General features: G+C 46.5%; 1 protein-coding gene across 4 annotated transcripts in view; it reads left to right on the forward strand.

Annotated features, from left to right (window-relative positions):
- The first annotated feature begins 260 nt into the window (after positions 1-260).
- GSG1L (GSG1 like) overlaps positions 261-25,852 on the forward strand; it is a 56,908-nt gene continuing 31,316 nt past the window's right edge. The window contains exons 1-2 of one of the 4 annotated variants that reach the window (XR_004981140.2): positions 261-1,048; positions 18,109-18,156. Coding sequence is in view for 3 of the 4 variants with exons in the window: in XM_036392127.2 (XP_036248020.1) it covers positions 748-1,048; positions 18,109-18,156 (349 nt within the window). In the remaining variant the exon portion in view is untranslated. The remainder of the gene's footprint in view (positions 1,049-18,108; positions 18,157-25,852) is intronic. The other 3 variants (XM_036392127.2, XM_054516547.1, XM_036392125.2) reach the window with 3 other exon arrangements.

A 25,852-nucleotide genomic window follows, 5' to 3' on the forward strand; every position in this document is an offset into this window, starting at 1 on the left:
CAATATTGCAAAAGCAGAATCAAGCCCAGGATTTACTCCTCTCTAGCCCAGAGCAGAAATGCTAAAGTACCACTCCACCCCTCCTCCTCCTCCTGGACGAATCTCTACCTCGGGATACACGAAAAATGCCTTTCACAGCTCCACATAATAACAACATTAATAATAATAACACTAATTCTTGTCGGGACTGAGCCGTGACGCCTCCCGCAGGCCGGCTGCGCCGCAGTGGGCTCGGAGCGGTGCCGGGCACGGTGGTGGCAGCGGGTGGCAGCGGGTGGCAGCTGTCCCTGCCTGCTCCTGCCCATCCTACGGGAGCAGGGCACAGCGAGCCTGGCAGCCTGCAGGTGTCTCCCGGCGGAGGAGGCTGCGGAGCCCCTCGGGAGGATGATGTGCGGTGGCCGAGCAGATGTTCACTCGCCTCTGGGGCTCCTCGGCAGGCAGAGCCGCTCCGCTGCCCTCAGCGCGCTGAAGCTCCGCGGCTGCGAGGGATCGGCCCCGCTGCCGCGCCGGCAGCTGCTCCTCTAACCAACAAAGGCAGGGTTTCAAGTCAAGGGGGAAGAATGGGAGTCTGGCTGCAGAGCTTCCTTCACCGCTTCAGCAGCAGATTGGAAGAAGCTGAGAGTTTTGATGCCTGGACAACTGGATTCTGAATCGTGAGAGGCTTTGAAACCCACCCCCCCCTCCCAAATAAAACAAACCCCTTTGACTTCTTCTCTCAGCAGGAGGGGGAGGGAGGGCGGATTTACCATGAAGACAAATCGAAGATGCAGAGCCCTGCTAGCAGTGAGTCTGAATCTGATGGCTCTCCTCTTCTCTACAACAGCTTTTATCACGACCCACTGGTGTGAGGGCACACAGAGGGTCCCCAAGCCGAGCTGTGGGAAAGAGAAGAAGACAAACTGCCTCAACTACGGCGGGAATGAGACTGCAAATGAGACGAACCAGAATGTGGTTCATTACAGCTGGGAGACGGGAGATGACCGCTTCCTTTTCAGGTATTTCCACACTGGGATCTGGTACTCCTGTGAGGAAAATATCAATGCTGCTGGTAAGTATAAAACAACTTCCTCCCAGCCTGTGCTGCTTTGTGTTCGCCTCGGCGCGATAAGCGAGGGGCAAGCCGTACCTTAGAGCAGAGAGAGGCAGGGGTTTAACAGTTCTTTGTAGAAAAGCAACCTGTTTCCTGCGGGAGCAGGGGGTCGCTTGTTTACCTGCTGGCTGCTGCAGGCTCTGAGCTCTCCAGCCGAGCCCCGGAGCAGCAGCGGTGCCGCCGGGCGGGCACTGCAGCCCCGGGCGGGCAGCGCTCCCGGAGCGCACGGCGCTGCTCCGGCAGCTCCCACAGGCATCCCGCAGCAATCGCCCCCAGGACAGCGGGATGAGCGGCAGGGAGAGCACAGAGGTCACGGGTTTTACCAGCTTTTGCCCCGTTTCTGCTCTCCCTGAAGTGAATGACCGCCCGCCAGCCCTCCCTGGGGTGTGTGGTTATTGAGCAGAGAAATGCAGTTAAAGGGCTCAACTGGGCACAAGAAAGCTCATTTCTGTTCCCTGCTCAGCCATTGACTTGCTGGGAAGCGCTCAAAAAGACATCTCTCCAGCTTATCAGTGCATTCATTTCCTCTGCTGTAGCCTGGCACTTCCCAAGGAATACAACACTGGAGGGTGGATGGCAGGCAGCTGCCCTGGGACCAGTCTGAGTCTCAGCAGATGCAAACTGACAGCCCCTACTCCCAGAGCTGTCTGCTAGAGCTAACATCCACACTCTGCTTTTGAAAGAGCTCTTTTCTAGATTATGTGACTGAAAAATAAAGTTTACAGATGTGACTCAGTAGGAGATGATGGATTGTGGATACTTGTTCCTCACTGGGCTGTTCCCATCCCATCCCTGCCACTGCCCTAGGAGTAGATCAGGGAGTTGGTCCTTCTTTGCTGGGAGACAGGAACAGTTAACCATGGGTGTGTTATGCCTCTGAGAACACAGCCCCTCGGGTAATGGGAAATTTAGGGTAGAATTCTGGTAAAATTGATAGAATTCTCTGTGAGGATGGACTATTAAATGGGGCAAACCAGGGGAAGTGCTCACAGCTTGTTTCATCCCAAGGGGTTGTGTATTCTCCCTGGTGTTTTTGAGGAGAGTACTTGCAGAATTAGTTGCTTATTAAAACTCAATTTAATGTTAAAAAAGGAAAGTTCATGAACTCCAGCCTTGGGACTGCAACGGCTCCAGGCTGAAATGAGAGCACCAGAGCAACACTCTTGATGTTAGAAAGAAAAACACAGGAAAAAAAGCTGATTTGTCTTACTGATTTGGGAATCAGCTTAGGCCACAGCAGCCTGAGTGAGCAGCCTAAGACTCTCTGGCTTTTTGAGCATCTTAGCTGGGGTTGGCATGATCAAGGATGCCCATATTTCTGGCACATACTGAAATCCTTCCAAGTCCAGATTTATGTGTGAGATAAGTTGTAACTGTGTGACTCTAGCCCACTCAGAAAAGTGAGTTATCTGTGGGAGAAGAGAAACACAGAGATCTATTCTGTACTGGGTAAACAAAGCTGTGCTGTAGTGGGTGATTTCAGGAGAGAGATGGAAGCCAGCTTAAAAAAGTTATGGTGAAAGCAGGAGAGAAGGGGCTGCTTCTCCTTCCCCACACCACCACAGCAGCTCAGTGAGTGTTTCCTCTTATCTGAAACTCTTCAGTTATCAGACCAGGTGTGACCAACCTTTGGAAATAACCCAGGCAGGTACAGGGATATACTGGCTTGGACAGACAGCTGCCTCTTTCAGATTTACCATATCTTCTCCTGGGAAGGACAGGAACAATGTAATGGACACGGGTCTAAATTTGTCCCTAATAGTGCCAACATAAAACACCCGACAGCTTTTCACTCAGACTGATGGGTTTGGAATGCCAGACTGTCAGAGTGTTGTCATGGCCTCTTGCAGCCTGACTGATGATCATTTTATCTGAGCTGCAGGGCCCTGAGGCACGGGGCTATGCTTACACAGGCAGCCCCACTCCAGCTCCCTGTGAGGAATCCACCCCAGAGGCTCATGCCCCACCCTCAGCACACCTGCTGAGCCCAGTCCTGCAGGCATCACAAGTCACACAGTCATGGGTGTGTGTTTAAATTGTAATTAATTGCATTAATACTGTTAAATAGTGGTGTATTCAATTAGTCCAAGTCCCCAGCTCAGATGTACACTGTCAATAGCATCTTTCTTAAAGCTCTACCAGCAGCACTCTGAAGTGACTGCAGCAGCAGCCTTGATCCAGGCAAAGTCCCTTCCCCAGTCACTCCCAGCCTCACACTCTGTCAGCAGAACATATGGCCAGAGCCCATGGTCAGCACCATTCCCACAGCTCCCATGCCATCCCAATTCCTCCCTGACTCACTGATGTCTGAATTTAAGCAATGTGAGAGGAGACCTCATTGCAGTCTGCAACTGCCTCATGAGGGGAAAAGGAGGGTCAGGCACTGGTCTCTTCTGTGACAGGATCCAAGGGAATGGCCTCAAGTTGTGTCAGGGCAGGTTTAGGTTGGATATTGGGAAAAGATGCTTCCCCCAGGGGCTGTTTGGGCACTGAACAGGCTGCCCAGGGTTCTGGTCCCAGCCCTGAGCCTGCCAGAGCTCCAGGAGGGTCTGCACAGCACCCTCAGGCACAGGGTGGGATTGTTGGGGTGCCTGGGGCTGATTTGATGATCCCTGTGGGTCCCCTCCCTCTGTGATTCTGTGTTGGATCCCACCAGGCACAGGTGAATGCCAGGAACTCTCTGTGTGCTCTGTGTGATCGTGGCACTGCCAAAACTCTCCAGAGCCTCCAAACTTCCACACCTCCGAGCCACATTCTTCCTCCAGCCACCAGGCTTTTGATTTCTCTCTCCTCCAGCCACACTGTCAAAACTTTCTGCTCCATGCACTGGTGCAGCTGCAACACAGCAGCTCTTGTAGTGCCAACAGGAGCAGCTCCCAGCAGGCTGATGGGAGCAGCATTCCAGGGCTCCCAGTTGGCTGGAAAGGCTGGGACTCAGTCACACCTTAAAATGAGATTTAGGCAACAAGCAAACACATTTTTGAGTGTCTTCTCCTTGCCCCTGTTTATCTGCAATGTGCATTTAGATTCCAGAGGCTGAGGTGCAAGCAGCATGCCATCCACTTTGTGCAGAGCCCAGTGGAGCGTGCCTGCCTCTTGGTGCCAGTTTCTGCTTTCCACTGACAGCTCTAACAGAGATTGAATGCTGTGATTATTTCTGAAATAATTTGTGAATCTAGAGTTTATTTTTATCCAGTATGTCTAGGACAGCTCAAGAATTCAAAAAGCATTTAGTACCTGAGAAATGTAATTGTGAATCCCCTCTGGGAAAAGAGGGACTGGAGCATTTCTATTTCATTGCTGGGGGAGTCCTGTAATTATTTAGCACAATTTCTGACTCAAAAGTGTGCTGAATCCCAGTCTAGCAGAAAGAGGTTCTCCCTTTCAGAGTGGGTTCAGTGCTTTGGGTGCCACACAGGTGGAGGTGCCTTCTGTAGGAGCAACACACCCAACCTCAGAAGGGGCTGAGGATAAAGCTCTGCAGTCTGAGCTGCTCAGGGTCTGCCCTCCCAGGCTGCACCTGGGGCCTCCTCCTGGGCTGTGAACTCCTTGGCTGGGGCCAGGTGCCTCAGAGCCAAGCTCACCAGCATTTAATTTCTTTTAAAATGTGACTTTGGGCACGTATCTTGTTGCACACACACAGTCTGTGCTTGGGCACCTCACAAGGCACCACAACAGTGCTGCACTGACAGCAGCAGTGGTGAACCTGCTGTGGATTCCATGACTCAAGAACACACATGCCATGAAAAAATTAGCACATTAAGTAGGCAAGGTGGCATATCAAATTCTAAAGGAGAGTGTGAGAGTAGGAAGTAGCTTGAGTTGCTGGGAAGCAATGAGAAGTCAGCCAGTTTTGCTCAATTGTGTGTTTGCTTTGATGTTAATAGAAAAACCCATGAACTCAGCCCTTGCTTTAGTTGCCAGTGAAGACAAGCTCAGTATTAACATCCACAGCCAGAGGGGGAAGAGCAGCTGCCCAGCTGCCTTTTAGCAGCACTGCCCCATTAAATAAACAAGGATGCTCACCATGCTCCCCAGAAATCAGGAGAGCAGGAATGGGTATGCATGGCTTGTTTTGTGGGTTTGGATTGAATTTTTTGGAGGGCAAGGGGCCTATAGCCTTTTGTGTGCTCTATGCCACCTAATACTCCTGAAGGAGGAAATGGGAGAGTGGAATTTAGATCGGATGTAAATATCAAAATGGGTCAGAGGTGTGGGCACTGAATGTGCCTTGAGGAGGAGCCAGAGAGGGAGAGGGGTTTCTCCTGCAGAAATGAGTAAATCTGTGCCATAAACACCAGAAATTGCAAGTTGCCCCAGCCTTTCCCAGCTGCACAGTGGGGTTTCTCCTGCAGAAATGAGTAAAAACCAAAAGTTGCCCCAGCCTTCCCCAGCTGCAGAGTGGGGTTTCTCCTACAGAAATAAGCAAATCTGTGCCATAAACACCAGAAGCTGCCCCAGCCTTTCCCAGAGGCGCTGCAGAACCACTCTGCAGCACCTCTGTCCCCCGCCCCTGTGATAATCACACATCACAGTGATTCACCACAGGTGGCTGCCCAGACAGGGGCTGGGCAGAAGTACCTTGTGAGTATATAATTAAAAGCAAGAGGACTTGGGAATTCTTGCTGGATTATGAGAAATACAATATAATTGGCATGAGTGAAACCTGGCAGGTTTATTCGCATGACTGGAATGTAAAAATTGCTGGTTCTGAATTGTTAGGAAGGAAAGAGTGGTAAAAGGAATGGAGGAGGTAGATCTCTGTATTAAAGATAAAATTTCCAGTGCTAGAGGAACTGAACCCAGGAGGCTAGGATAATCTCCTTCTGAGGATGTTGAAATAATTGGTACATGAAAATGCAGGGTTAGAAGAATCTGTACATCACTACATCACTTTTAAAGAAAAGTGGAAAAAAATTGTACAGGCCACTTGACCCAGGGATTTTAGGACAGTTTTCTGAGAAAGCACTCATTTCATGGCCACAAATAGGTTTTATCAAAGGTATGGGTTTATTAAAGGTAAATCATTTACCAAGATGAATCACTTCTCAGACAAGGGTAATGGATTAGACCCAGTCTCTGTGGATTTGCAAAAAAAAAGATTTGGTGGAATGTCCCAGTGAAAATTCTTTCCAGAAGAGCTGCAGAGAGTGGGGAGGATGGTAAGAACAGAGGGAGAGGCAGGCAGGCTCCACAGTGAACAGCCTGAGCTCCAGGCTGGACAGAGGGCTCAGGGCACAGAGATGTCCCATTGGTGGGGATCAAGTGGCAATGACACAGCTCAGACAACACACACCACTGACTGCTTCCATGATTCCAGAACAAAAAGGCATAACAGACAAAAATAAGTACTCTTTTCTGCAGAGCTCCCTGCTAGGGAATGTTGAGAAGGCCAAAATTGGGAATTGCATGGATCCAGAGAGGAAACCTCCATTCCTGTTACTGACAGGATGCTTTTAGAGCAATCCCCAAAGTGCTGCTGCAGTTCTGGTGTGACAAGGGGAGTACAGGAGCAGAATCACCCTGTGCCCACCCCTTTGTTCTTCCCTAAATATCTGTCACTGGCTTCCCTAAATATCTGCCACTGCAGACAACACAAAGACAGTGGAGCAGAGAGACCTTTTGCATCAACCTGTGTTGCAGATTCACTTTATTGATTATCATTGGGATAAATAGATTGTAAACTGACTAAAGAACAGTCTTACAAGGAGACTGTGGCAAGTAATACAAAAGGGAGCATTATCCCAATGGAGACCAGATGTTTCTAGCTGTCCTCAAATTTGCTTTTGGAACTGATTCTGTTATTGCTGAGATTAGCAATCAAGGAAAAAAAGAGCTGGGGATACAATTTGTGTCACCTAAAAAAAATAAAGGTGAGATGAATCCTGCAGCCAGCCCATGGCCATCAGCAAATGTAGGTATCTGTGCCCAGACTGATCAACATCCTCATTACACAGAAGCACTCCTTGGGAGGTTACACTGCTCCTCCTGTGGCATCAACTGAGCCCTGGGATTATGCTTTTGCCTCATTGGCCAAAAGAGAATCTGTCTAAGACCTTGCAATTCCCAACACAGAAGTTTTAATTTGAAGAGAATAATCCTGCTTTGACTGTGCCTCTTACGTACATGCCACACAAAATCTGGGAATATTGGCATTACAGAGGAGAGATTTTTCTGCATAACTGAAAATGTGAGCTGGCCTGATAGAGTTGTAAGAGCAGCATTACATTTTAAAGAAGGTTAAAAGCACCAGATGCCAAGGCCTAAAGCTCTGTGAGGTCACAGGTAGGTGCCAATTGCAGGGGGAAGATAAGAACCGAGTTGGGGGGCACTGTTTGTCTGGGGTGGGGCTGGGAGCTGCCAAGAGCTGTGGCATAAAAAAGAGATTATTCTAGGGAAAAATCAGCACCACAGGCAACACCAGTGTGTTTTGTAAATGCCATGGTGCATGGGTATGGTAAGAAAAGGGGAAGGTGAAATAGGTGCAGTGGGATTTCCAAGGTAGTTAAGGAAAAGAGAATCTCCTTCAAGAAAAGAAAGCTGGGGTTCTGTAGTGTACTGAAGAGCTAGAGAGGATGTAGTGATACCTTACACATGTATGGATAAAGAAAATAAAATTACTTAAATAATTCATCATTGAGGGGAAAAAAGTGACAATCCAAGGACAGGTTCCTGCAGAGTGTGTCTGGACCTCACCTCCACAGAGGGCAGTGTGAGCAAAGGAAACCCAGGGGCTGAAATGGAGCCTTCCAAAGTGCCAGGAAGAGCTGCAGGAGAGAAGAGGAGTGTTTCTGGCATGACAAAGCTTGGAGTGAGTCCTGCATAGCTGATGTGTTGGTGTTTTAGGAGGTCTGGAAGGAGCTTTCTTGCTCCTGTTCTGTGACATCCCTGCCCCGGGGGCGCTGCTGGGCACCAGTGGGAGCCAGGGAAAAAATAGCTGCTGACTGGGTGCCCATCACGTTTTCTGGAGGTTTTAATCGAATCTAAAGCAGCAGAAACTGGCTCCAGGTGGAGGCAGTGTGTGAGGAGGCTGCTCTGCCACTGCTGACATTATTCCAGCTGCTCAGGATCTAATTGGTATGGCTGCTCATGCACTGAACATTAAACTGATGATCTAATTTGGGATCAGAAGGGAAATCTCCCTCAGGCTAGATATCAGGGAGAGTAACAAATTTTTGCCTGCCTTAACAGCATGGGAAGGATCCATTGCAGAGAAGCACTTGTGAGCTCCTCCTAACAAATCCCTGGTATTTTGCTTTCAGGATGAGATAGGTCTGGCCATAGGAATTTACAGATTTATTCGTGTTCCTCACGAGAACTCTTGCTCCCTTCCTGTGGTACATGATAGCTGTGATTTCTGTGCTGGTGATTGCTTTATTGCAGACATTCAGGTTTTTATAGCATGTTGGGGATATTTTGTGTCTGCAGTGCTCTGGGAGTTTTGGATTTTAGGTCCTCCTGATCCTGCTGGGCAGACTAGCTGTGTGAACATCTATCATCCATAAAACATGGACATAAAGTCCCTGTGGGCTGAGCCTCATAACAGAGCAAAGTAAGGGACCAGGCAGCTAAGTACTCCTTATTAGATATGTTACTGTTCCTCATGAGTGTTTGGATGTGTCTGTTCTCAGCCATTTAACCCAGTAGCCTTAAAGGACACATCTGAGGAGTTCTGGTGGCTCCTTGTAAATGGGATAAACTTCAAAGTGTTGGAAGATTAACACACAGGTCCCAGATTTCAAAGGGAACTGAGATGCCTTACCCCAGTGTCAGTGCAAAATATGAACAGATGCTTTCAGGGCTGAGGAAATGCATAAGGGATGGAAGATCAATGACTGTGGTACCCCCGTGGGTTTTAAATTACACCAAATTCAATCCTGATGTTAAAACTTTCCTTATGGGGGTTTAGGAGAACTGGCTGACTGGCAGATCTCACAACTGGGATGTACAGTTTGTTGTGATTTAACAGCTGATAATTAAGTGCTGCTCATCCCCTCACTCACTCCTGCCCCAGAGGGCTGGGGAGGAGAGCCAGAGAAAGGCAACACCCATGGGTTGCGATAAGAACAGCTTAATAAATAAAACACAACAACAGTGAGTATAAAAATAGAGAAAAGGGGAGAGAAAGGACTAAACCCCCCAAAAAGTTTAGGATGAGAACGGTGCTGATAACACAGCACCCCAAAAAGTGTTGCACAGTGCAGCTGCTCACTGCTGCCCAGCCCAGCCCAAAGCAGTGACTGGCAGCTCCCAGCAAAACTCTCCCCATTTTACACACTGGGCATCACATTCTAAGATCTGTAATATCCCCCTGGCCAGCTCAGGTCAGCTGTCCTGGCCATGTCCCCTCCTGCTTTTTGTGCACCTCCTGAGTGGCAGAGCATGAGGCACTGCAAAGCCCTTGGTTTGGGCAAGCCCTGCTCAGCAACACCCAAAGCACCTCTGTGTTATCAGCACTGTTCTCATCCTAAACCCAACACTCAGCCCTGTGCCTGCTGCAGGAACCAAACTGACTCTGTCCCTGCTGAAACCAGGATGGCAGGGAATAGGGCTACTGAAACCAGGACCCTCTGTTAGTCACAAATTGGTGTGACATCAGTGTTCTTTTTGCTAAACCAAAAGGCAATATCAGCCTTTGCTGCTCTAGCTTAGGAAGGAATACAAAAGCCAGTGAGCAATAAGAAGCAGGTGTAATTACTGTGGAATGACATGGCTTGTTTCTGCATGTTTCTAGTCACAGGCAAACAAAATCCACTTGCCTGTATTCCACCTTCCATTTGGCTACAAAAAGGACTCAAACCACGCTCACAATGTGGAAAATCAGTTGAGAGGTAGAGACATTTCACCATGCTTGGACTCACTAGGTTTGGAGAGACCAAAAATCTTCATCATTCAGCATGATTTCACTGTGCATCACCCAGGCAGACAAAAAACACTAATGAGAAATATGTTTCAAATTTATTGGGTATATGCTTGGGAATAAGGTTCACAAGAGGAAATGCACACACAACTTTTTTCCACTTGATTTCCAAAACTGGATATTCATTTCCAGTGTGCTGCAGTTCACTTCCTTTAAAAGTCATGGAGAAAAGGTTAAAGTTACCTGTTTCCATACCCCAAGCCTGGGGTTCCTGCCTGGAAAAACAGGAAATCTCAACCCAAAGAGCAGCCAGGGCAGGCACAGGAGGATGGGAGAAGGAAAGACTTCATAGAGTGAGGGACATACAGCAGCTACATCTCTGTGAAGAGCATTGGGGTTTGCCTTTCCCAGGTTTCTGGGTGTCTCAGGGATCCTGGATTGCCAATATCTAGTTTATTTTGGCATATTTACATTGGCTCAGGGTCAGCAGAGTGTGTCACCCTTGGGATGAGCAGGTGAAACCCTCCCCTTCCCATTGTACAGCTTCAAAAGCTTAAATCAACTCAGAGCTCCTTGATTTAATGAAGTCAGCTCTAATTTGACACCAAAATCATTGAAAACCTCTCTCAGCACTGCTGTTGCCCCGATTTTCACAATCACTTGGAAACCCAACCTCCTTCCCAGCTCTCTAAATGATGGATGTGTGTACACATCCTCCAGGTCTTACCAAGATAATCAGCTGAATCTTGTGACTTGGCTGGCTTTCAATTAGACATGATTTGAGAGCAGCCCGTGGAGATGTTTGCTTTGAGATGCTGGGGAAGATTTTTCACATCAGGGAAGAGTTGCAGCCTGGAACAAGCAGTTGCCATGGCATAGTCCCAGGCAGCAGCACCAGCATTCCCAGCTCTGCCTACACTCCCTGCCCTGCACAGCCCTTCCCTGCTCCAACCCCCCAGGAGGGAACCCCACCGTGGGAATGGGACCTCTGGGGTAAAATTAGCAACATTCCTTTGGGAATGTGCAAACTGAGGAGAAGTGCACCACGCCTGAAATGGAAAAGTGGGAAGCTTTGCATTTTCCCACTTGGAGACGTAGGAAGTTGGAAGGGGTTGGGTTTGCTGAAGGAGAACAGCAGCACAACATTCAGGTTTAAAAGCAATCCCAAAGGCAATACAGGCTGTGAGTAATCCCTGAGAAATTGGGCGAATTCTCAAGATATTTAGAGGTAGAAGAAATGTCGATAGGCAGCAGCAATGAGTGGCAGCTGTCAGAGGAAGAGAAAATAATTAGCTGCATAGTTCAAGACATATTTTTGTGCAATTCTGTGTGAGCTTGTTTATTTTCCAGAAGAAAATATCGCTCCAGCAAAATCAACAGGGTCAACGGGAAAATGTTGGTTTTACTGATTAACACTCAATTTTTCGTTAGGGGAAAAAAAAGTCAATTAAGTGCCCTGAGATGACTTTAAACAAAGTTTGCATATTTCAGTTGGTAATTAACCTGATCCAATTCACTTTGAGTGAGCCTATTAACCTGTATTTTCCCTCATGTAGTGCTTTTTTTCACTGAAGTTGTGTTGGAGTCCTCAGCCTCATCTAGGCTGGGATCCCTGAAGGGTTATATCTTTTTTTATACAAATACAATGATTTTACTCTCAGTAGATGATGTAGGATCTCATCAGAATCACATGACTCCAGATATAATTGGAGAGATAAAGATGTGTTAGGGCCTAGTGGGAAAAAAGGGGACCTTGTCTGTCGTAGGCTGGGAGCCAGGGTGTTACTAAAAGGGAATGTTGTTTAAAAGAAATTTAATCATTTAAATTTCCATCATAACTGCACTCTTGAACTCGTAAAATTTTATGCAGAGTAAGTGGATACAGACAGCTTTTCTTCTTTATTTTTTTTTTGCAAGATGAAAAGCAGAGTTATAACAGAGTTCAGCCAGAACTACCAGATTTCTTTTAAGTCAATTTATTTAACTTGAATATTTTCAAACCATGTCATTGCAAGACATACAAAGTAGGATTTTTCAGGGTTGTTTTTATTTTGTTGCCGTCATTACTAATCAGGAATTTTCCCCTGGCTCAGAGAAGAAAGAACTCGGCAATGCAGGACCAATAAGCAGGACCCAGAACATCAAATTCTGCTCTTTGCTATGACAACAGCCATGTTCGAAACAGAACATTGTCTTGAAGTGCTTTTTTGGTGGTTTTTCTGCCCTCTTCCTCGTTTCCAGTCTAAACCAGCAGGCTGCTGGGCTGTGTGAGGTTCTGAGGACAGGAGCAAACAAACCCCACCTTTCAGGTGGAAGAAGGAGTAGAGTGTGGCTCTCCCAAAGGCTTAAAGGCAGAGGGCACACAGGGCTTGGATGAACATCTGTGTGCTGGAGTTCAGACCCAATATCTGTGCATCCAGACCTGCTTTCAGCTGCCCTATGCAACTCTCTAATTCCACAGGACCAGGAGGAATTCCATGGTGGAAGCCCCAGCCAGGCATGTTTTATGTACCCACAAGGTGGGCAGGGCAGGGCAGGGCACGGCAGGACCCTGGAGCCAGCAAACTGTGGGACCTGATGGTTCTTTAGGACCTGTTTGTCTTAATTTTCTGGCAGGATTGAACTTGGAGGAACTTGGGCTTTCTTTAGGCTAGAGAGGAGCTGAACTCTGCGCTCTTCCTTGGGAAGGTGTGAGGCTTTGCCTCCAGCAGAGACCCAGCTGTCTCTGTGTGTGTGACACTGACCCCTCAGTGGGGCAGGTGATGGAGCTCCTCCACTTTGCAGGGAAAGGGAGGTGTCTGGGGACTCACCCACCTGCCATGGCTGACCCCTCCACCCTGTGCAGCCCTTACCAGCAGTGCCCCCTCCCCTCCCTGCTCTCTGCAGCTCACCCTGCCCGAGGCACAGCTCTGCCCTGCGGGCCTGCCCTGCACAGCCTGCTGCTTCCCCCTCATACAGTCTGCCCTGCACAGCCTGCTGCTTCCACCTCAAGGGTCTGCCCTGCACAGCCTGCTGCTTCCCCCTCATACAGTCTGCCCTGCACAGCCTGCTGCTTCCCCTTCAAGGGCCTGCCCTGCACAGCCTGCTGCTTCCTCCTCAAGGGTCTGCCCTGCACAGCCTGCTGCTTCCTTCTCAAGGGCCTGCCCTGCACAGCCTGCTGCTTCCCCCTCACACAGTCTGACATTGCACACACGAGGCACTGTCCATGATGAGAATGTGCACAGGCTTGGAAAGGTTGGGAGCCCAGGACTCCCCTGCATGTTGTGAACAAGGAGGAGGAGGAGGAGTATGGGCCTCCTCATACTCAGTCCCTTATCAGTCCCTTATCAGTCCCCCCAGTGCTGGAAATGCTGCAGCCCAGGCCCAGGCCCGGCCTGGTGGGCCACAGGTGCAGCTGCTGGTGCTCTTCTGGGTGTTCAGTCCAGAGTACATTTAAACAGGTCCAAAGAAAAGGGAAAAAAAACCCCACAGTCCAGGGAACTTCTTTGCCTCAGCTAGCTAAACTAACTAAAAGCAAAGGAGAGCTCTGTCCCACTGTCTGTCCATCCACAGACAACACAGTCAAGGAGCAGGAATGTGGAGGAGTGAGTGTAGTGTCTGAAAACAAACTGCTGCTTCTTCTCTCCCCCCTTCACTCTCTGGAACAAGTCTTAAAGGTGCAAAACTTATTATTCAGCATAAACAGAACAAGACAATTGGGGATAAAGGCATCATATAGTCAACCCAGGACATTCTACCCCTTATCCCCACATCATCAGCTTACTACTAAAACTAATATATATTCTAACTCTACAAACACATACATTATACCTCCAATATACAGCTATACACAGACAATGGCAGTAACATTCAGCAAACAGTGATATTTACACGTAGTTCTCACCCAACAATCTGATCTCCCTGAGGTACACATCGTGTTCTTCCATCTTTTTGCATTATCCACCATGTGCAACCTGGTCCCTGAGCAAAAACAATCCCACAAATGGGTTTTTCTGTACTCGAGGCAGAATTGATCCAAACTGTCTTCCCCAACAAACCTCTGACATTTACCACTGGGACTTGGTCTCCATCTACTCTATGCAAGCAAGATATAGAGATGGTCTCCTAATACTGCCACAACTTCCTCTGTGTCCCTGGCACTGATGGATCAAATCCACACCTTCCTCTGTTTCCTGACACCACACAGCATCCCAAAGCTGAGCTTTCTTCAGCACACACTGGCCTGGAGCTGGAAGGCATTCCAGCCCTGCAGAGCTGAGGGAGCTTCCCCAGCTGCATGGGATGGGGAAGTCCCTGAGAGTTTGTGTGAGAGGATGCTGTGTGATCCCAGGAAGCTTAAAGAAGTGCCAGGGAATTCCTTTTTCCTTCACCTGTTTGCTGCTGGGCCCTTCCCATCCAGGCTGGGGGCACACACACACACACACACACATGTGCAAGCCTGACACTGATGTCTCTGGCCCCACAGACCCTCAGAGAGGGCTGTGCCTTCATCAGCACCCACACAAACATCCCCCCAGCACCAAACTTGCTCCTCTTCCTCTTCTGCCTGCCCAGCTCTGCAGATCCTGCTGGAACACCTCCACCTGTTCCCACTGCAGATTCATGGGGACATCCCACTGGTGGTCCTCAGATATTTTCATGGGCTCTGCATCTGTTACCCACACAGCCTCAAGACTCTTCCCCACCCACCAGCTCAGTCTTTCCAGATGTGTCTCCTCCCACTCTCTGGCTGCTCCAGCTTGAAATTCCCCAGCAAGTTACAAACACTCATAGACATGCACATATACAGAATTAGATTAATTAATTAGGATTAATTAGCCACAGATAAACTTTGGACTCTTGGTAGCTCCCAGTCCTGCAGATCCCTGTGACATGTCCCCTCCTTGGGATGTCCCCTCCTTGGGAAGGCCAGCAGAGGCACAGCAGAGCCCCTGCAGGGTCAGTGTGATTAGGAGGAGTGTGTTTGCAAGGACTTGCACAGGTGATGTTTTTGCCTCACCCTCAGGAAGCCTCAGGAGAAGCTGGTGCCAAGTGCTTTGCCCATGGCTGCTTAGGTGTTGGTCAGCCCTCTCTGCTCAGCCTCCAGCAGCTCCCTGTCACTGCTGAGCCCCACAGAGCCCCATGTGCACTGCTCATGGCCACTGCTCCTGTGTGGCAGTGCAGAGAATCCCAGCCATGTCCCACCTCTTCTTCCTGCTTGAGTGAAGAGAGGAGAGGTCACTCCTTGCCTTTCTTCCCTGTCAGGATCACAGCCACAAACAGTGGAAGGCAGGGCTCTCAGGGGATGAATCCCAGAGACTCTTCTTGTTGCTTCTCTGAACTGTCTTTTGTATATTCTCTAAAGACTCTCCAGGAGCCTGGATAGGGGGAGAAGATGCATCTGGAAAAGGACAGCACAGCAGGATAAACTCTGCCAAGTCTAAAATTAAACTTAAGAGGGCTTAAGAGATCAGTTATACAAGATACCCAGAAATAACTTAGAATAAATCCTAAGAGGAACAGTGAAAGCACTGCTGACATCTTCAGTTCTCAGCGAGATGCATGTCTGCATGTGCAAGTGTGACTGTGCTTTATAAATACCACCAGTGGCTACCATTGAAAATGGAAGAGGGTTTTCCAGTGCTCCAGCAGCAGGAACAACAAAGGGAAGAGTCAGGAACAGCTTGTGCAGCTCCTACTGTGACCTTCAGCAGCAAGCCAGGCACAATCAGCCATTGAAAGTGAGGTGGCATCAGGCTCTTCTCTGTCTCCAGCCATTCTTTTTGCTATGGCTCCAAAGGACATTTTCTGGACACTCCAACACCTTCTGTCCATGTTATTTAAACTGGAGGCCTCACCACAGGGAGAGATGGTGTTCTGGGCAAGCTGAGTTTGAGGGAGGAAGAGGATGCTCATTCCTCCCAGCAGCCTGTGACCACCCTCTCCTCTGTCCTGCAGCCAAACACTGGTAACTCTGTCCCCTGCCAGGTGGCTGAAAGGCACCACCAGCTCTCCGAGCAGCCTGTGCACCTTTTCTAGTAGCAAAGGCCATTCCCCTTTGCCTTTCTTGGGAGATAATATTTTGGAGAGCCAGGTATTTGTTAAAGGTTTCCAGTAATATGGCTTTGGATTCACTGTAACACAAGTGAGGCATGATCACTGAGACAGCTTGAAGTCAGGTTCAAATAAAACTGTGATAAAAGTAATAACTTACATCTGATAAAAAACAACCACAAAAACCAGAGCCAAACCACAGATCCATATGGCTAGAATGAAAAATCCTGTTTAATCTGCTTATATCCAGTCCAAATCTAGAGGTCACTCTCCCTATATTCCCTTGATTTTATGTCAATAAAATTCCTAAAAAACCTCATACCCTAAACTCAGAGGCTCTGGATGAGAATGTTTTCTGCTTACACCTTAGTATCTTTCATAGTCCATTTACTTATCTGGATTTCTTGGTCAGGAACCTAAAGTAAAGAACCTGGGGGAGCTGGGCTTGTTCATGTCCCTACAAGCAGACAAAGGATGACTGCACTGATGCCAGAGCAGCTACAGAAGTTTGGGTTGGCTATCAGGAAACATTTCTTCAGAGGTGGACCAGAGTGGGAACAAAGTCCATCTCTGAGTCACTAAGGGATGGGTATTACCATCCTCAGAGCATTTCAGAATTTGGGTGGGAAAGTCATGTCATGCTCTGAACAGGAAATGTGCAGGGCTGGTAATTTCTGTGATGCAGAATTACCTTTCCATCTGTTTCCCCCAAAACACTGACAGTTCTTCTGCCCAGATAGAGCCTGCCCTGGATCTGGAAAGAGAGATGGTGCTTTGGCAAGCCAAGTGTCACTTCCTTTTCTTGGCTGTCCTCTGGACTCACAGAGTAGAAATCCTTCCCCTGGACATATCAAAATGTGCATGTCAATGTCAAGTGAACCTTTTCTTTTATAGCTACTTAGACAATGGACTAGGTACACATCACCTCTCAGTGTATTTAGCATGGATTTAAAACTGCAAAAAGGAAATAAAAAGGAGAAATAATAGCATTAAAATAATAGATTCTTATGTCAGCACAGCTATCATTTGAATGATTACCTTTATCTCAATCTTGCCAGTAAAGACACCAGAAAGGTGAGCACTTTATAATGCTTTTTATGCATACTGAATTACAAATAGGAAAAAAATACACTGACTTCACCATCACTGTGGCATTTCACTGTTTATTCTTTTTTAATGGCTCACCTTTCCTAAATTAGTCTTTTGAACTTTGTAATTAAAAATGAGCAAAGCTAATTAAAAAAAAAAAAAACAGCCTAGTCCTATAACTGCCTTTGCATCAATTACAGTCTTAAAGGGCAAAATGGACTTTATTCCATGACCTCTGGCAGATGTGCAAGCACACCTTGGAGCACATCATATCAAAAGGAACACATACACTTGGTGGAGGGATGCACCCAGGGCAGAGGAATTATTTGATCATCTTTGGTTACCTGAAGAAGTAAAAAGAAAGGTCAAAGTGTCCACCCTAAGATTCATTTCCTGTTCAGAAACTCCTCAAGAATTCCCTCAAGGCCAAAGGTGGTGTCCTAAACAGGAGAGAATTTCATTTACAGTGAAGCACAGGGAGGGGCACAGGCTGAGATGCTCAGAGCAAGGTATTTGCCTGCTTTTGAAACATTTTTTTAAACCATTTATACATTTCCTTAGCTTCTTAGTGCTTCAGGCTTTTTCTCAGTCATGTGTGTCACATCTGTGTGTGGAGAGCTCTGTGCCCATGGCAGTGCCCCAGCACTGGGAGGTTTGGTCACACTGGGTGGGGCACAGGCATTGTGAGGTGATGAGAAGGTAAAAGTGTGGGTGAGAGGGGCCCATGGCCTGCCAGTGCCACCTGCTGAGCTGTTTGTCCCTCTGTCACCCCAGCCAGAGCCCAGCACTGCTGCTGCCTTTGGGAACAGCATCACTGGCCCAGCAGGGGCTCAGCCAGCGAGGAAGGATTTCCTGCACTCCTGATCCAGGGGCTGCAACCCCAAGGGAAGTCCAGCCCTTGGGCACAGGGGAATGTCTGTCCCCAGGGTCCTGGAGAGACTGGGGTGGGAGTGAGGGCAGGAACCCCGTGCACAGAGAGGAGGCAGAGTGACACCAACCCACTTCTGTCTCCTAAAACAATCCTTTTCTTTTAAAGGTGAAAAATGTCGAAGTTTTATTGACCTTGCCCCGGCTTCTGAAAAAGGTAAGAGCACACAGCCAAGGCTTTTTCCTGCCATCTTACAGATTGCATCAGTGTTGTGTCTTGTGGGACCTGAGTGCCAGGGTAAGCAGGATCCCCCAGCACACAGGGACCCACATGCCATCCATGTTACACACAGCCAGCTGGAACAAGCTCCAAGGCTCTGTGACAGCTGTTTGCTTACTTTGTGCAGGTCTGTCATTTATTTGATCTTAACTCAGATGACTTTCTTCAAGGAAAATATTTATTTATGTTGTAAGACAGATGTCACTGTCATATTTTCTGAAAAAACCCTTCGCCAGGATTTCCTCTCCTGGGAAGATGAAAAGCCTTAGAGAAAAAAACCCAATATTATCTCATTTGCTTCTCCCTGTTTTGCTGCTTTGGAATGTGGTCTGGAGATTGGTTACCAACCAAGGTGCATGTTTTATTGGTTTCATGTGAATTGTTTTTACTTAATGACCAATCACAGCCAGCTGTGCCAGACTCTGAGGAGTCAGTCACGACTTTTTCATGATCATTCTTGCTAAGTCTTCTGTCTGTATATTTTTCTTTAGTATAGTTTTACAATATAATATAATATAATATAATATAATATAATATAATATAATATAATATAATATAATATAATATAATATAATATAATATAATATAATATAATATAATATAATATAATATAATATAATATAATATAATAATAAATTAGGCTTCTAAGAACATGGAGCCAGACTCATCTCTTCACCTCATCCTGGGGACCCTGCAAATATCACAGACAGACATTTCACTTCTTCCTCTAGTGAGGAAGGAAATGCTGTGTGGTCTCCTCATGCCATGAAGATATTAATGGTCAGAAAAATACAGTCACAGTTCCAAAGATATCTCTTTGTGAGAAGGAATCATCCAGGTGCTTCTTTGGTTGGTTTACCCTTGTGAAAATGTATATACTCAAGTGCACAGAAGCAGCTTGCAACCATTTTCCTCACCCTGGTATTGAAGTTCAATTGATCATTGAGATTTCTTTCATTTTCAGAAGCAATTTACCCCACTTTTGAAAATCTATAAGGGGAAAAAAATGCTCAGTAGAGCTCAATTAAAGTGAACTGAGCCCACCCTGGTCCCAGCTGAGGAGATGCCCCATATATTTTGTCAGATCACTTGAGACAATCCCAAAACCTTTTGGGCACAGGGTGCCTTTCTCAGGCTTGGTGGAGCAGCAGTAAGTGGTGTAAGGAACAATTTCCCTTAATTTGCCTGAATTGCTGATCCACTGGAAAATGGGAAGAAAGGCAATTACTGCTAATAAAGCAGGGGGATATTGCAGGGAGAGAAACAGCCACAGAGCCTCTGTGAAATTCATTGTAAGCAAACCCAAATAAATTATGCACATAAGGGAAGAACAAGCCTGGGATTAGTGTCGCTAATGGGCTCCCAGTTAAATCTCACACACACAAATGGGACCTTGGGGCACGAAGGCTCTTACAAAACCAGCAGCTCAACACTCAGCAGCCACCAGAAAACAAACTCTGTGATAGAAAACATGACAAAAGGACTCAGTGATGCCTTTTCAGGCTATCTAAAAACAGAGGCCAGACAAAATTAAGGGAATAAAAAGCAGTTCTATTTATTGAGGGGCCTTCAGGTACATTTAGGGCAGATGAAGCTCCCATGGGGCTACACCCAAAATGAATGAAGGGTCACAGATTTCACACTTTTATAAGTTTGGTCCATTTGCACATTGGTGGTTAATCTGCCAATTACAGCCTCGGGTAATGAAGTCATTTACCCCAGGTTTGCTCCCCCCAGCTCCCTTTTGTTTAATCTCTCAGGCCTGAGGCAGTGAGGTGTCCTTGACTGCCAGGCCTGGAGAGGAATTGTTGTGTCTGCCCCAAATGGGGAAGCAGCAGCTCACACTGAGGGTGGAGCTTGGAGTTACACACTAAAAACTGCAGGATTACAAATATAAGAAAAATATAAAAGCAAAAATCCTAAGGCAACCACAGGAGCAGGGCAGAGAGGCACAGAGCTGAAAGCTGCACTTTGCTGTAATACACTGGGGAATTTTGTGCTTTTTAGTGCAGCTCCCAGAACAGCAGTGAGGATCTCAAAGTTCCGGAAAGTTCTGTCCAAGGATGGGAGTAGGACTGGTGCTGAAGGAGAGACACAGGAGAGGAGATGGAATGGACAGGGCTGGGAGAGGAGCTGGAGGGGCAGCTGGGCAAGGGAATCTCAGCTGGGCAGGGGACTATTCCTGCCTTGCCCTGCCAGGGCTGTGGGCACAGCGAGCCCCTCCAGCAGGCAGACCAGAGCTGGCACAAGCTGCCTGCTCTAAAGGCACTGGGGTGGGTTTCTGCTTTATCCCCTTTCTCTGGAACTTCATTATGGTGCAGAATGCTTGGTGGCATCACCCACACACTTTCCAAAACAGCATTTACTGCTTTACTTTCAGGATTTCTTTTGGTTGTGTGAAATGCTGTCAGCATTTTTTTTTCCAGGAGAATTTTAGAGTTGTTGCATGATGTCAGTGCATATTTCTAGATGATTCTGTTTTTCTTTTTTGAGGAAGGAAGGTTCTTTCTGTGTAGTGTTATAAAGAAAATTCTATCTATTTCAGAAGACTTTCCATGGAGTTGTAAGGCATATTGACAGAAAGAGAGGGGGATGCTTTGTTAGAGATGGAAAGTGCTGACCATCAGACTCATAAACAAAACCAGGATAAATTCCACAACTGTACATCAAGTTGGACACTGCAACATGGTTAATCTGGAATTTTCACCATCAGTCTGTACTCTCCAGAGCTACTTTCACCACATGTGAAGAGAAAATTGATGCCTGATTTACTTTCACTGAACAATTCTTTAATGTCTTGGCTTAATCTGCTCTTTTCCAGTTAGAAGAAAATTCCCATTCCTTTAATTTCTTCATCCCCTCATTCAGCATTGACTTTAATGGCCAGAGGCTTATCAACTACTCAGCTCCAGCCAGTCCAAGTCAATGAGAAAGGATGAAATACAGTGAAAAGCAAATTTGAGTTCAGTTCAAACATTGTGGTTTTCACGGGCAATCATGTAACTGGGAAATTTGGGACTAAACTTAGCTTCACAATAAGACTGCAACTTATTCATTTTCTGTATATATTCTTAGCATCACTTACCACCAAAAAGTGGTCGTTTATCTGAAATGTCTCTGCAATTTTGTTTATCTGAAATGTCTCTGCAATAGAAGCTCCATTACTGCAGCTGAGCACTCAGGTTTCCCAAAGTTTTCCTTTTAGTTGGTTTTCCCTGGTCCAAAGAGGATTCCTGTCTAACCAACTTCTAAGCTAAACAGAGGCTCCTGAAGCCCATGCCTTTTTCTGAGCACATCATCTTTCACTTTTAAGACACAACTTTTAAGACTTGCTAAGAACACACTCAGTGTAGTTGCACAGCCCATCTTTGCTTGGGTCCACCACCAATTAACAGCAAGGTGGTGGTAAACTCCTGCAGATTATTTAAAACCCTCTGATACAGAAAAAGAACTACCACAAAAACTCACAGTAAATAAAATCATCCATGACGAGGTCTAGTCACAACCTTACCACAAACCTTGCATTCATAAATGAAAATTCTTACAGTAAAAATCTCATATTTTATGGCTGAGCTTCCCACCTTTATGCATTAGTGCTGATCTCCAGTGTAGCTGGGAAATGCATCTCTGATCAGTTATTGTACCCTTGTCATATATCTCACCAATGACATCTACTAAAAGGAGGCAGCAAAATTTGGGGCAAACAGACCCACAGTATGGTATAAATAAACATTTCCAACCCACACTAGGAGAGCTTTTTCCTGCATTTAAGGCAGCTGCCAGCAATCTGTCAGAACCTCATAAGCCTAACATTGAATTTATTAGCTGTTGCTGGTTCTTAGTGCCAAAGCTGCTTAGCAAAATCAGCTTCATGATGGTAGATATTAACTGGAAAAAAAACCCCACATTTTCCTATGAGAGTTTACATTTGCTATTGATAAAAATGATAGAGCAATAGCTGGTTACAGTGGCCAGGCTTTTAATGGGCTCTCACTGAGCAGATGTTGGGGCCCACAGAGTGCTCTAATTTTCACTCCAGACATGAGCAGTAAGACAGCAAATATTTCCAAAAGGAGTTGGAAGAGAGCTGTCAAAGTAGGCTGGACCTGATATTTCAGTTCTCAGCTTCTTCTGGGATATTCTCTGCAGAACTTAATCAAAGTTCTGTTGCCCCTGAATATTTAGCTGCCTGAGGAAGAAGAGGGTGATATTTTCAACAAGTGACAGACACTTCTGTCCCTGTTGTGGTGCCCCACCAGGACACTGAGGCTGGCACACTCCTCCTTCCATGACATCTTCTGTCATCCCATTCCCATGCCCTCAAATCTGTGTCCAAGAAAAATCCCAAGAGGCCACAGAGGATACATTCAAAAGGAGGAAACCAAGACCAGAAATTCTGGGGAAAGTGGTTTTAAAAGTTGTGGTTTTAAAAGTTGTGAAGAAGGAGAACCATGACACCACAATGGAGAGCAAAAAGTCCCATAAATGATCAGATTAAAGGTTTCAGTGACCATAACACCACAGCTGGCCAGACCCAGAGGTGTTCCTCCCCCTGCTGTGTGGGATTGCAGCTCCTGCATCCTTCTCTGCATGCATCACTGCCAGCTCTCAGCCAGAGGGTGAGCCCAGCCCAACTGCTTGGGCAAGAGAAACCAGCTGGAAGCAGCACTTGTGCTGGAGCCATTTTGCTGGAGAAGAGCAGGGCTTTGCAGGAAATGTGGTGCCCCCAGCAGTTTCTGGGATGGTGCTGGTGGAGGCTGGGACTTAGCAAGCACCTGGAGTGCCCAGAGCTGGAGATGGGGGGCCCTTCCCTTGTGGGGAAGTGCTGCAGCAAAAGGCTCAAATGTCAGTCCTGGCTCAGAGCTTTGAGATGGCCACACAAACACAGGGCAGGATTCCCAGGGCAGGCTCCTCACAGGTGTGCTGCAGCCTGGCCAGGTTACTCCAGGGCTCTGTGGTACCTGGTTTTGTGGAACAATTCCACAAGGAATGGCAAGGCAGCAGGCCACCAGCAGCTGCCTGCATTGCACTGCATCCTACCTGCTGATAAACTCAAACTCACAAAATAAACCAGGCTTTTCAGAGACCACAGAGGCTGAGGCAAGGCAAAACCCTGCAGAAGGAAAATGCTCATGGCTAGTGAACATTGAACAGTCCAAAATCTTACAGGGAGGCTTTTTAAATGAGAGACTGTCCTCAGGCAGAGGTAGGAGGTGCCTCCTGCACGTCCTCTACACAGCCTGTGGTGGTGCATCCTGGAGAGATGAAGCAATAACAATTCTGCATTGCCTAAAAAGTGGCTGGCAGAGCTGAAGTAGCACATGGCAAACAGCAAGTAAACAAATCAAGTCTCACCTAAACACAGCACAGAAAAAAGAGAAAGCTAAGCCAGTTCTACACATGCTCCTAAACCAGCACTCCAGCAGCAATTAATGAGAACAGAAAAACTAGATGCCTGATTTTAATGGTTCCTGACATAATAGGTGTAGCAGAAATTTGATGGGAGAAAGATAATTAGAGGGACAATAACGTCTTGTTGCTGATTACACTGAAAGACAAAGCAGATGTCATGTACTAAAGCTGAATCAGAATAACAAGGTAATGTCATTAATGAGCAACACAATCTCTGTGGATGGATTCCATGTTCAGATAAAAAATGCAGAATTATGTTAGTGATCACCCCTTGGGACAGCTTCAGAGACAGCAGGGTTAAAACTGATAGCTGAGAAGGTGTAAGGACAGAAAACAAAACAGCAGGAGCTGACTAAAACACCATGCACACACCAAGAAATGTTATCCATGATGTAAAGACAAAATTTGGATGTGAGCATGGAGAAATTAGTGGGAAGCTTGTTACTCTTGACTTAACCCTACACTTGACTGAAAATGTTAGTAGGAGATCCCTTGTATGGTTTGTATGGCAGATTCAGCATCCTTCAGAAGCAATAAAAGTGGTTTTAGAATTTGTGAAGAAAGAAACCCAAGAAAAGCAAGAGCTACTTAAAATAGATTAAAATGTTCAGCTAAAAGGACAACTGAAGCTTGAAAGCCTGAAAACCACTGGATTCTGGCCTCTGAAGCATGTACAAAGTGAGTGACTGAGAGCAAATGGCAGATGATGATCAGTGTTGATAAATGCCAAGTGGGGAAGATGAGGAGTCATCCTACCTTTACATATATAGTGATGGGTTCTGAATTAGCTTTTCCCCTCAGGATAGAGCTCTTGGGCGATGACAGACACTTCTATGAAAACATTAATTCACTGCTCTGCAGAGATTAAGATGAAAAAGAAATATTAGGATCATCGTAGGAACCAAAGAACAAAACAAGAAGTCACCATGCCACCACAAGTACTCATGATGTACCCACCCACCCTGTGAGCACCTCTCATCCCTCCCCTGCCAGCCCCAGCTCAAAGCACTGACAATAAAATTTAAAGACATAGAGAGAAGAGTGACATTTATGGTCAAAAATAGGGAAATACTTGTTTGGATGAGAAGGACAACGCAGAGCAGATTTGAGGCTAGAAAAGAGACAAACGAGACTTGTAACAGCCAAGTTAAAAAACAAACCTCCTTTTTTATGTACTGGGTAGATGTTCCTAAGAAGAAAAAAAGAGGATCAATTTTCTAAGAGGAGCACTTAGAGACCTGCATCAGTAAAAAGAAATGTAACTGAGTCTCCCAAAAGAACTGTACACTTTCCAAAACAGGCTCTATATTCTTCTTGAATACTTCCTATTGCATTATTGTTCATATATCTGCAATGGGGTAAATCCTTACCCACACACACAAATACCTGTGCACTTGTCACAGGAGAGCTATGATTAAGTGTGCAGGAAAAAATGTGCTACTTTTATTTTATCTGTGTTTTCTTACACAACTGTTATGAATCACTGAAGTTAGTTTTAAAGGGCAATTAGACATACAAAGATGAAACCATTCTTACCAGCAGAATTCAAGCTAAATTCCTAATTACTGAAAGAGGAAACAGTCTTGTTTTTCACTCTGGGGATGCCAAAGATGTGGAGAACACTGGTCTGAACATCATTCATTTCTCAGCCCAGTGCTGAGGGTAGAAGTACATCACAGGCTCTGCACTGGCGCTCTTCAAAGGGAAACACTGAGCCCAAATATATTTAGTGAGGCACATGGGATAATTCCCTTTTAGAGTATTTTTCATCATCTTTTCCACTCTCTTGCTCTACTCATTATATTACTACCACACCAGGAAAAAGAGATTATGGATACAAAGATATCCCACAGTCTGCTCAGTATCACACACAGATTCAATCTGCTCCATGCCAGAGCCATCCAAAGCCATCATCACATAGAAGAGAATAATTTTATGAGTCACAGCTCCACCTCACCTTCCAAAGTAAAGAAACTAACCAAGAGGTAAAGCTAAACAAAACCAAAACACAGCTTAACAGAGCTTTTCCTCCCTCCCCTCAGCAGTGTCAGGTATTCCTCCTCTGGTTTCCCACGTTCTGCAAGGCGCAGTCCCTTGTCTGGGTGCCAGCCCTTTATCTGCCCTTGCTGCCCCATTCAGTTGATTGGAGCAGGCAGGTTTAGGTAGCTCAGGTGGCATTTAGGGTCAGGAGGCTGCAGTGTCTCTGGTGGCTCTGTGTGAG

Source organism: Molothrus ater, chromosome 16, assembly GCF_012460135.2.
Source record: "Molothrus ater isolate BHLD 08-10-18 breed brown headed cowbird chromosome 16, BPBGC_Mater_1.1, whole genome shotgun sequence".
In the NCBI taxonomy this organism is placed as follows: Eukaryota; Metazoa; Chordata; class Aves; order Passeriformes; family Icteridae; genus Molothrus; species Molothrus ater.